General features: G+C 41.4%; 1 protein-coding gene across 15 annotated transcripts in view; it reads right to left on the reverse strand.

Moving 5' to 3' along the window:
- Positions 1 to 12126, reverse strand: part of CLIP1 (CAP-Gly domain containing linker protein 1) — a 152605-nt gene that overhangs the window by 69217 nt on the left and 71262 nt on the right. For 7 of the 15 annotated variants that reach the window (XM_009181909.3, XM_009181904.3, XM_009181900.3 and 4 more), the window contains 3 exons: positions 10482 to 10514; positions 6813 to 6917; positions 341 to 1285 (listed from right to left, as the gene is read on the reverse strand). In XM_009181909.3, coding sequence (XP_009180173.2) covers positions 341 to 1285; positions 6813 to 6917; positions 10482 to 10514 — 1083 coding nt within the window. The remainder of the gene's footprint in view (positions 1 to 340; positions 1286 to 6812; positions 6918 to 10481; positions 10515 to 12126) is intronic. The other 8 variants (XM_009181910.3, XM_009181914.4, XM_009181905.3 and 5 more) reach the window with 5 other exon arrangements.

A 12126-nucleotide genomic window follows, 5' to 3' on the forward strand; every position in this document is an offset into this window, starting at 1 on the left:
TAACACCATAGTGTTAGGGCATTCTTTATTTTAAAGAGTATAGACTGGAGCTAAGCGCAAATTAGAAGTCACAGCATAGCCCAGAGATAAATAGATCAGGTACTCAGATAATAGGCAGCCAAAATAAATTCACATGGTTGAGCCATTATTTTCTCTAATCTCCTCAGATGAAACCATACTTGAGATACTCAGAACATACTACACTATACTCAACTGGCGATATCGAACAATTTAATTAAATTAGCAATTTGAAAGATGAATGACCTCAACTCAAAAGTAACATAATGCAAAATAAGAACAACAAATGGAAAAGAAAAGGATGGAGGATGTCAATACAAACCTTGCTGCTTTCAGCATTCTTTTCAATCTCTAAATGTTTAATCTGTTTCTCAGCTGCCTCAAGCTGCTGTCTAAGTTTCTCCATTTCCGATTTACCTTCGGAACTGGCTTTCCGAAGTGCATCAAGATCCAAGAGCTTTTCTTCAGTAGCCTTGAGCTGTGATGTAAAATTATCAATAACCTTGGTTTGTTCATTGCATTTGGCTTGTAGTACCTCTAGCTCCTTTACCTTTATTTCAGCTTCCTGTAATTTGTTCAACGTATCTTCCATTTCTACGAGATGCTGGTCTTCTGCTTTGTCCAGTTTCGACTTGATGGCTTCCAGACTGTTTTCCTTTTCTTTAGTAACTTTCATCAGTTTAGCCCTCAAGGCTTCCATCTCTTTAGCATGAGCAGATCGTTCAGAGTCTTGTTGATTCTGCAAATTTTCTATTTCGTGTTGGTAATCTAGTCTCATTTTCTCTATTTGTGTTTTTAGCTCAGCAAATTCTGCCGTCTCTGTCCCAAGCCCTTTGCTGAAAGATACCTTCAGTTCTTCCATCGCCTGCTGGTGGGACGCAATGGCAGTCTCCAGTTTGGACTTCCATAGAGCTATCACATCTGAGTTCTCTTTGTTGGCATGCTCCAGCTTGCTTTTCAATGACTCGTTCTCTTTGGAAAGCTTTTCCGTGGCAGTATACAGAGCTTTTATCTCCTTCTGATGAGTTTCTTCCCGGGCTCCAAAATGCTCCTTCAGAGAAGTTATTTCTCTCTGGTGGTCAGTACGGGTGACTTCTAACTTTTCTTGCAAAGAGCTTATCTCTTGCAAAAGGGAAAGTGACATGTCCACATCCCCAGCAGGCTTATTGGACTCTAGCCTTCTTCGGAGCTCAGCTACTTCCTGTACTCTCAATGCTAGGTCTTTCTCCAACTCCATTATACGTGACTTTTCTGAAACTGTAGCCACCTATTAACAGCAGTCCAAAGAAAAAAAGATCATTTAAATAATAAGTCATTGATTTTTTTTTTTTTTTTTTTTGAGATGGAGTTTCACTCTTCTTGCCCAGGCTGGAGTACAATGGTGCGATCTCAGCTCACTGCAACCTCCACCTCCCGGGTTCAGGCGATTCTCCCGCCTCAGCCTCCTGTGTAGCTAGGATTACAGGCATGCGCCACCATGCCCAGCTAATTTTTGCATTTTTAGTAGAGACAAGGCTTCACCATGTTGGTTAGGCTGATCTCAAACTCCTGACCTCAGGTGATCCACTCACCCCGGTCTCCCAAAGTGTTGGGATTACAGGCGTGAGCCACCGCGCCCGGTCTGATTTTCTCTGACACTGAAGATATTTAATAACTACCTCATCTCAGGCAGCAAACTATTATGAATGTTTATAGGTTAATACATATTTCTAACTGTGATAATGGCTTAAGTCCAACTTTAGTAGCTCCAATTCTAAAGAAGCTTAAATCAGATAAATATCCATTAACTGATAAGTTAACAGAAACAGTAACTTTCAAAGTTCTCAGATATATCTGCCTCCTGAAAGAAAACATTTCCTTATTTTGCCAGTTTGTTCTACTCCACTTCATCCAGGCTGCATAAATGCTTATCCATTTCATGGAAGTGATCTTACAACTGTGCCATCCGGAACAGTAGCTGTTAGCCACACGTGGCTACTAAGCACTTGAGACAGGGCTCATCTGAAGTGAGGTGTGGTGTAAGTGTAAAATACCCATCAGATTTTGAAGACTTAGAAGGAACACAAAATGTCTTGTGGGCCAAGTGCAGTGATTCACGCCTGTAATCCCACCACTTTGGGAGGCCGAGGCAGAAGGATCACTCGAGGCCAGGAGTTCAAGATCAGTCTGGGCAACATAACAAGACTCCATCTCTGCAAAAAATAAAAAATTAGCCAGGTATGGTGGTGTCGCCTGTGGTAACAGCTACTCGGGAGGCTAAGGTAGGAGGATTGCTTGAGTCCAGGAGGTTGAGGCTATAGTGAGCAGTGATTGTGCCACTGCACTCCAGCCTGGGAGACAGAGCAAGACTCTGTCTCAAAAAAAAAAAAAAAAAAGAAATTATATTTTAAAATGGTTAAAATATCTTGTTAATTTTTATATTGATTAAATATTTTGGATATATAAGTTTACATAAAATATATTATTAAAACTAATTTAACCTGTGATTTACAAAAAAGTAATGTGGGTACCAGAGAATTATAAATTGTACATGTGTGGCTTGCATTATACTTCTATTGGATAGCACTTGCATAAAAGGTCTAAAATTACCTATCAAATGTTTCAATAAATAACACATCACCTGTAGAATGAAACTCTCATTGACGAATGAAGAATTAATTTACTAAACTTTTTTTTTTTTTTTTTTTGAGAGGGAGTTTTGCTTTTGTTGCCCAGGCTAGAGTGCAGTGGCGTGATTCTAGCTCACTGCAACCTCTGCCTCCCAGGTCCAAGCAATTCTCCTGCCTCAGCCTTCCAAGTAGCTGGGATTACAGGCATGTGCCACCACACCTGGCTAATTTTGTACTTTTAGTAAAGACAGGGTTTCACTATGTTGGTCAGGCTGGTCTCGAACTCCTGACCTCCAGTGATCCACCCAACTTGGCCTCCCAAAGTGCTGGGATTACAGGCACGAGCCATCACGCCCGGCCTACTAATCATTTTATTAAAACACAAAGTAAGAATGATTACTTACCTGCAATAATACATAAGAACCTTACACAAAATCCCCTTTTTAGATTTGATAATTCTATCAGCATTTTGATGTAAATATCTTCTTCCCCTAACCCTCTAACCCAGTGGTTCTCAGACATTAGTATGCACATGAATCACCTGGAATGTACATCTAACCTGCAAGTTTCCACCTATTCCCAAGTACTTCGATTCTATTTGAGCTCTTGGGTAGTACCCAAGAATCTTCTTCCTTTAAATAAATACCCCAGGGCTAGAAAAACACTTTCTTAACCTGTGCCCTTTCAGTGCTAGAAAATTATTTCCCTCTGCTACCTGCTACGCAGTCCATTCAGTACATAGGACATGTGGAAAATAGCTTCCATCATAAAAATTCTTGGACTAATCTGGGAAATGAAAGGAAACAAAATAATTTTAAAACAGCAATGAGTCCCATATTTCAAGGATCAAAACTCCTCTGATTGGCTGGGTGAGATGGTACATGCCTATAATCCTAGCACTTTGGGAGGCCAAGGCAGGAGGATCACTTGTGGCCAGGAGTTCAAGATCAGCCTGGGCAACACAGCGAGAACCCCATCTCTACAAAAAAATGTTAAATATTCCTCTGAATTTAAGACTCCTCTCCCACACTGCCTTTCTTTGAGACAGAAAATAACAGATATGTTTCTTTCATTTCCTCTGCCCACCCTACAGGCTGTGACAACATTAAAGATTAAAAATGTCCATAAAAGAAGAGGAAAAGAAAGCACTGGGTCTCCAAAATTACATAATCAAAGTAAATAAAATTAAATATTTCAGAGCTGACTATAATTGCTGTGCTTCATAGTTATAGACTCATCAGGTTAAAGATGTTAATTCATTTACACATGATTTTCTAGGGAGGGAAGAGTCCAAGAGTTTGTTATGCCAAAATAACATACAAAACATTAATAAACCCATTAGGATATGGTAAAATTTGCTAAATAAAAGAAAAAAAAAAACACAAAACACTAATAAACCCCATTGCTGCAAGGTCTGTAGCATAAATACATTAAACCCAATAGGGCAGTGGTTCTTAGTTACAACAAAACAGTCACGTAGAGAAAAATGCCAAGTAAAAAATAAGTAAAAATAATAAATAACAATGTGATTTTACTTTCCATGGCATTTTCCTATAAAGTACAGCAATTTATTTTTCATTTCCCAAAATCTGCCTCATTCAAAACTATGTAGTATGTCTGCTTCTCCCACTAGTTTGAGACCATGAATTAAGTCAGAAATTATTTCTTATTCTTGCTAACATCTCTACAGCACCAAGCACACTGTTTGGAAACTGGATTTATTGGCTAGAAAAAATTCTAAAGCACTTCCTAAAAAGTAACATAGGTGATACGAAACTTACATGGGTAGCTGGTTATTTTAACACTTGGGAAACCAAGAGTGAGGATCAACGGAAGACATACTTCATTATGGAAAGATTATAAGCTTTACACTGAAATACTTGGATAAAACATAGTGTAACTGTATGCCTTATCTAGAGCAGAAAAAAAAACACAAAATTGTTTGCTGACAAAAGGGAGAGGAGTTTACATGTTTAAAAAAAATATATCGCTTCAACAGCCCATCACACTAAAGGAACTCAATCTCATTAGTCCACTGTATTTCCCAGATCAATTATTCGGCTCTCAGTTAATGAGAAAACAGCACCAAATTACCACTTTTTTTTTTTTTTTAAACAGGGTCTTGCTCTGTTGCCCAGGCTGGAGTGCAGAGACGTGAACATGGCTCACTGCAGCCTGAACCTCCTGGGCTCAAGAGATCCTCCCACCTCAGCCTCCCATGTAGCCACCACACCCAGCTAATTTTTTTTTTTATTTTTTGTAGAGGCAGGTGTGACCATCTTGCCCAGGCTGGTCTTGAACTCTTGGACTCAGGTGATCCTCCTCCCTTGGCCTCCCAAAGTGCTGGGATTACAGGCATGAGACACCATGCCTGGCCCACTTTTTTTGTTTTCTTACCAAATACACAGGAGAAATCTTTAGTTCGGAGGCCAATCGTTCCTTCTTCTTAAAAAATAAAAACGTATGATTTAGAAAAGAAAAACTGTCTAGATTTTTAGATCAGTCAATGAATTCTCAACAAGAGAAATTTCTACAAACATTAGAAATTTCTTTTAAAAATCAAGATAGAAAATTTGATTAGACAGAATAATTTTTGAAATTCTAAAGTTAAGAATCTGGGCAATTTAGTCACTGACAGACAAATTCATGATTTAAAAGGGTATGTGAATACATATCTTACATGTAAGTGACTGTTTCTTAATCTTTAAGCACAAAACGACTTCCATAATAGACTCCATCCTGTGGTGCTTAAGAGCACAGGCTAGGCCGGGCGCGGTGGCTCAAGCCTGTAATCCCAGCACTTTGGGAGGCCGAGACGGGCGGATCACGAGGTCGGGAGATCGAGACCATCCTGCTTAACACGGTGAAACCCCGTCTCTACTAAAAAATACAAAAAAAATTAGCCGGGCGAAGTGGCGGGTGCCTGTAGTCCCAGCTACTCGGGAGGCTGAGGCAGGAGAATGGCGTGAACCCGAGAGGAGGAGCTTGCAGTGAGCTGAGATCCGGCCACTGCACTCCAGCCTGGGTGACAGAGCAAGACTCCGTCTCAAAAAAAAAAAAAAAAAAAAAAAAAAAGAGCACAGGCTCTGGGGCCAAATGTCCTAGATGCAAATCCTGCTTCCACTATTCTATTTGCTGTTTTATCTTAGGCAAGTTACTTAACTTCTCTGTCCCTCAGTGTTCTTGTCTGTAAAATGGGGACACTAATACTCCCTACCTCCTATGGTTGTGTTGAGACGGAATACGTCTAAAGCACGGAAGAAGCCATTCTGTTCCCAACATACATTTCCCTCCTGACCACTGAGTGTTTTTATTGTTTTGTTTTGTTTTTTCCAGACAGTCTCATTCTGTCACCCAGGCTGGAGTGCAGTGGCATGATCTCAGCTTACTGCAACCTCCACTTCCTGGATTCAAGCAATCCTCCTGCCTCAGCCTCCCATGTAGCTGAGATTACAGGCACATGCCACCAGGCCCAGCTAATTTTTGTATGTGTAGTAGAGACAGGGTATCACCATGTTGGCCAGGCTGGTCTCAAACTCCTGACCTCAAGTGATCTGCCTGCCTCAGCCTCCCAGAGTGCTAGGATTGGAAGCGTGAGCAACTGCGCCCAGCGTCCACTGAGGTTTCAATCCCCTGAGTGACAGGATGGAGGGAGATGCAGAGATCAGCCTTCCAAGATAAAAAGGTAACTGGGGTGAAAGTCTTTAACTCTCATGAAACAGAGCCCATGTTTCCATTTCCTTCTCCCAAGAGGCCAGGGAAGAAGTCAGGAAGAGAGCTAAAGTAAAACAACAATAACAAAAAATTCTTTAGAAAGTCTACTAACTAGAAATATGAGAACAAGAGGACAATTGACTGCTTGTGGCCAACTGGAGAAATGTATTTCATGGTATTAATATAAAGAACTTTAAATACAGTTATATCCACTCATTTATTCAGTTGTAAAGTTTCTGATCCTGATTTGGTTGGGTTGCCAAAGGAATGAGTCTTTCCTTTTGACAAAAGAGGAGATATAAACACCTGTTCCTGCTCATCAGTCTCAGCTCACGAACACCTGAACGGTACCAAGACCAAACTCAGGTTGAACCACTGGGTCAAGGCTCAGGCCAACTCTAAAGCCTGTCACCTGAGGTGTCCACCATTCACATGCATGGGTCTGCTTCATTAAATAGTGAAAACCATTACCCTAGTGTCTTCTAACTCCCTCTGGAGTTTGTCAGCTTTGGTCTTTTCAAAGAGCAGGCTCTGTTCAAGCTCCTTAATGCGGGCATGCTCCAGTTTGGTCTGCGTCTGTTAGTAAAAAGGAAGAGGAAGAGAACACAACAGTGCCACCATGACATGCCAGCACGAGAGGAGAGACAGCGGCATGCAGGCTGAGCCACCAGTACCTTCTGCCAAGGGGTGAACCAAAGGGGAATGGAGAAGGGAAGAAGTGGAGGTGAGATGAGGTGGGCAGTGAGGATGAATACCAGGGATAAAGGATGGTGGTGGGCAGGGGGCATGGGCTAGTCTGTTCAGAAAGAAAAAAATGGAAAACACATGAGGCCAGATGAAGTGTCAGAGGCATGCAGCCAAATATAAGTAATATTGATAAGTGAAGTTTATCAGCACCAATTAGAATAGTTAATATCCCTCCCTCTAAACTATCCTTATCCCTCCGCCCCACAAAGGCTGCTTGACATTAATGTGTATGTAACTGACTTGATCACTTTAAAAGGTATATTGACCCTCAGAATGACCGTCACTATCACCTAAATATGGCAAAGATACCATAAATCTTAAACTGTTCAATAAGTCCTTAGAGCAGATTCTTGCACCTTAGCATATAACTTGACGTAAATAAGGGTCAAATAATAACCCCAAGAGAAGGAATCTGGAAACTAGAGCTAAGAAATCATGCTAGCAGACTCTGCAGAAATGGGCGAGAAGGGTCTGAGTTAGTCTCAGCAACATTCCTACATGTGATGGGGAAGAGGCCATGGAAGCTCTAGCTTCTTTCCAGCAGTGGATTTCCCAAAGGCTATTTGGCTCCAGGGAGGAAAAAAAGGACTCAGAATTACTAAGAGAAAATTTAGTAATAATTATCCTCTATAGTCTCCATCTCTGAAGCAGGCCAACTGAGAGGCTCAGGAGAAGAGCAAAGTTTAGCTCAAATTGGTAAGGGGTTATTTTTACCTTAAGATGCAGATGTTTTTATTAGCTCAGATGTAAAAAGGCAACTCAACACAAAGGCATGGGTTCGAGCTCTCGCAAAAAGAGCTGGTGGGTTACTAAGGTGATTCAGCACTTGTGATCTCAGAAACTCTGCTCTCCCCACCTTCACGCACTTGGATGTAGCCTGATGGGGAACCCAGAGGATAATCTCTAACAGGTTTAACTGCAGCAGAATCTTAATCAATTTGAAATAATCTGGGTCCAAATGTACCTCTTCCCACCCCCCACCTCTCTTATACAAGAGGTTATCAGTTATCAGAATCAGCGACTGACAAGGCCCACACCTGCAGGGCTGCTCTCAGCAGCTGTCAGTTACTTGCAGTAATTTAAATATTTTGTGGTTCTAATTGACCTGTCAGTCTGGACAATTACAGGCAATGAAAAAACGACAACAGACTCTAAACAAAGTGACACAAAGTAGTGCAGAACTTGAGTAGAGGAGGGGAACGTAAAAGTGAAGGTTACAAACGTCTTCACTCATTCCAGTGGGACTCGGGGACCTCAATGCATTCAAGAGGTCATTTTGCTTGTAAACCAGGTATCAACAAACCATCATGGGATATTTAAAAGGTGAACAAAATTTTTTTTTATCACCTGCTTCAGCTCTGTAGAGTCCACAAAAATAATGAAATACAATTCAAGCCCTAACTGTCTGGATAATCCCCTTGGTCTGTATGTGCCTTGGATGGACACTGTTCAATCTCCCTGCTTTTATAAGAAAAGAATCTAATCCTTACCCACATAATTGGGGTCACAGCCTCAGGAGCTGAAATCCAAAGCTACAGTAGTAGGAAAAGAAAAGGCAACAGAACCTTTTTTCTCTTGACATAGTTAAGTGTCCTCTGGGTAAAAGGTCACTATTTCCAGAGAAAAAGCAAATATACGTTTAATGTGATCTCCTCCCCATTCAGAGATCTTCCAGATAAGCGTAGCCAATGCCTCCTTACTGATGGGTCTATATACCTATTATCTGGGGCTCTACAGTGCCTCACCCTCCCCAGTAGCTGGGATTACAGGCGTGCGCCACCACACCCGGCTAATTTTTGTATTTTAGTAGAGACTGGGTTTCACCATGTTGGCCTGGCTGGTCTTGAACTCCTGACCTTAGGTGATCAATCAGCAGCAAGGGAACTAGTGATCCACTTCCATGCCGCAGTACACAGTAAAAAATGTGACACTGAACAGGACAACCCTTCTTATAAAATCATTCCTTTCTTAGAATAAGACACAGAGTATCCTAAGAGGAAAGTCCTGGGACAGGGGATTGAGAAGGAATGCAAAGGCTTTGCGAGAAGCGCACAGGAAAGGCAGGGGGGAAATCCCATGCAGACTGACACCGGGGGCAGCAGGAGCCTGTTTCGGAACGAGAGAAGAGACCCAGATCACTGAAGTAGCTTCACAAAAAGGAACTCTTCAGAACGAAGACCTTTTAAAACATTTAGTCTTTTTTTTTGAGATGGAGTTTTGCTCTTTTTGTCCAGGCTGGAATGCAGTGGCGTGATCTCTGGTCACTGCAACCTCTGCCTCCTGAGTTCAAGTGGTTCTCCTGCCTCAGCCTCCCTAGTAGCTGGGATTACAGGCGTGTGCCACCACACTCGGCTAATTTTTTTATTTTTAGTAGAGACGGGGTTTCACCATGTTGGCCAGGCTGGTCTCAAACTCCTGACCTTAGGTGATCTGCCCGCCTCAGCCTCCCAAAGTGCTGGGATTACACGTGTAAGCCACAGTGCCCGGCCAAAAGTTTAGTCTTGAGCTGTCTATTTCAGCTGCCAGGAGGTGGTAGGAAGTAATGTCATTCTTTAATTTCCTTCTTATGTGGCAATAAATCAAAGCGGAATGCTTTCAGGTTCTTTACAACCAGCAGCACAGCTGGCAGGGTATACCAGGAAGCAGTGCTCTAGAGACCACATAGCAAGAATTTGTACTGGATGTTTGAACTTAGAGGAAGAAAAATAAAACACCTGCATGCCTAGTAATGCTACAGCTAGAAAACTCTCACTTCACTAACAACAATTTAAAACATACTGTGTCTTCACTGACAAATGCTTGCCTCTAGTTTCGCAACTAAGGAAAATACTGTAGAAACAAACGGAAGTTTGAATGTCTCATCAACTGCATTGGCAGGCACTGGCCAGTGGCGGGGGCACACTGAAAAGGCAGCCAGTCAGCTCTGGGACAGCAGCCAGCCTCACGATACCCTTTCCTCTCATGGGAAGTAAAATTAGACAACTTGGAAACTTCCCCAGAATTCCCACAACTCCACATCTAGAATGCTTTATGCTCCAGTCAGATATCATCTCTTTTGGAGTAATTCCACTAAAATTAGAAGACATTATGGATTAAGTGAAGAAGGCCAGGTCTCCAGACAAAAAACTTTTTCTCCGCTTTCTGGCAAAATTCTTTATAAAGCAAATATTGACCTATTCATTAAACACATGAATGTGTGGAGCTTAGTCATTATATACAATTTCTTCAGGATATAAACATAATTGCTTTGAAAGCCACATGCACAGAAACATTAAGGTCAATGTCCCAAGGTCAGATTATGCAGTTAGTGTTTGAGTATATCAATAAGCATTTTAATCTGTGATCAATCTTTGTTAACAAGGGAAATATCCACACAGTTAAGTGCCCTCTTACATTCTCAGGATCTTCAGAAATCTGGCTCTTTTGCTATCAGTAAAAAAATAAAAAAAATTAAACAACAACAAAAAAGAAATTCCAATAAAGCTTCAATATGTGTTAGGGTTTCAAGATAACTTTATTTGATTAATTTCAAGTAAGTTTATCAGACAGACTATACAAGCCTAGTGCTGATGTAAATTATTTTAACTGGACCCTCCCCAAGACACCATAGGCTGTATTTCATATGAATTAGATGATGACATGAAACTTCTAATGAGACTTTGGGATGTTTTTAAATGGATGAGAACAACACAAAAATTGACTAAAGGAATGTGGCTGTATATGAAATGAGTGAAGAAGATATCTATTACATTGTTAATGAACCATTAAATGCTGGGCCCCATAAAACTAGAACCCAGGAAATGCCCCCCTCCTTGCTTTGTTAACTGTAAAGACACATTTATTTCCAAAGAAATCAGAGTTGCTGTTTGGAAGGACCTCTCAAATTTAAGCACGGTATGGGCAGCCGACAGACTCTAAAATTGTAGCAAAACTGCATATTTGGGAAATGCACAGTTAAGTACAATTTTTACTAAAATATTGTAGATTAAAGGACCACAAATCTGGAAAATTTGAAAAACTGAATGATTTACATTTGTCATATATCTAGCAATGGCTTGAAACCATCAAAACCATTTAATTTTGGTATCTAATTTAAAAACTAATATGAATACATTGTTTAAAAGGGATGAGAAACCTGACACTAAAGGAAAATCCATGAATTCGGCTGGGCGCGGTGGCTCACGCCTGTAATCCCAGCACTTTGGGAGGCCGAGGCGGGCGGATCACGAGGTCAGGAGATCGAGACCATCCTGGCTAACACGGTGAAACCCCGTCTCTACTAAAAATACAAAAAATTAGCCGGGCGTGGTGGCGGCGCCTGTAGTCCCAGCTACTCGGGAGGCTGAGGCAGGAGAATGGCGGGAACCCGGGAGGCGGAGGTTGCAGTGAGCTGAGATCCGGCCACTGCACTCCAGCCTGGGCGACAGAGCCAGACTCCGTCTCAAAAAAAAAAAAAAAAAAAAAAAAAAAAAAAAAAGAAAATCCATGAATTCTACAAATGCCATGAAATAAAAGCAGCTGAAATATAAAGTGTTCTTAGTTTTTGCTCTGCCAATTACTTTTTTAAAAAACATCAACAATTACAACATATTCCTTTTATAGGGTTATAAAAGGATTTATCCTGCTCAACTGGAAAGCAAAGTTGAGATAAAGAAAAAAAGCTTTGTTATGGACTTTTTTTTTGAGACAAAGTCTCGTCCTGTCCCCCAAGCTGGAATACAGTGGCACCATCTCGGCTCACTGCAACCTCCACCTCTCAGGTTCAAGCGATTCTCCTGCCTCAGCCTCCCAAGTAGCTGGGATTACAGGCACCCGCCACCATGCCCGGCTAATTTTGTATTTTTAGTACAGATGGGGTCTCACCATGTTAGCCAGGCTGGTTTCGAACTCCTGACCTTAGGTGGTCCACCCACCTCGGCCTCCCAAAGTGCTGGGATTATAGGCGTGAGCCACTGTGCCTGGCCTGTTAGGGACCGCTATGACCAAATTTAAAATGCCTTTTCTAATCATCAGAGGAACATCAGTGTCACTTAGGACT

This window comes from Papio anubis, chromosome 9, assembly GCF_008728515.1.
Source record: "Papio anubis isolate 15944 chromosome 9, Panubis1.0, whole genome shotgun sequence".
NCBI lineage: Eukaryota > Metazoa > Chordata > Mammalia > Primates > Cercopithecidae > Papio > Papio anubis.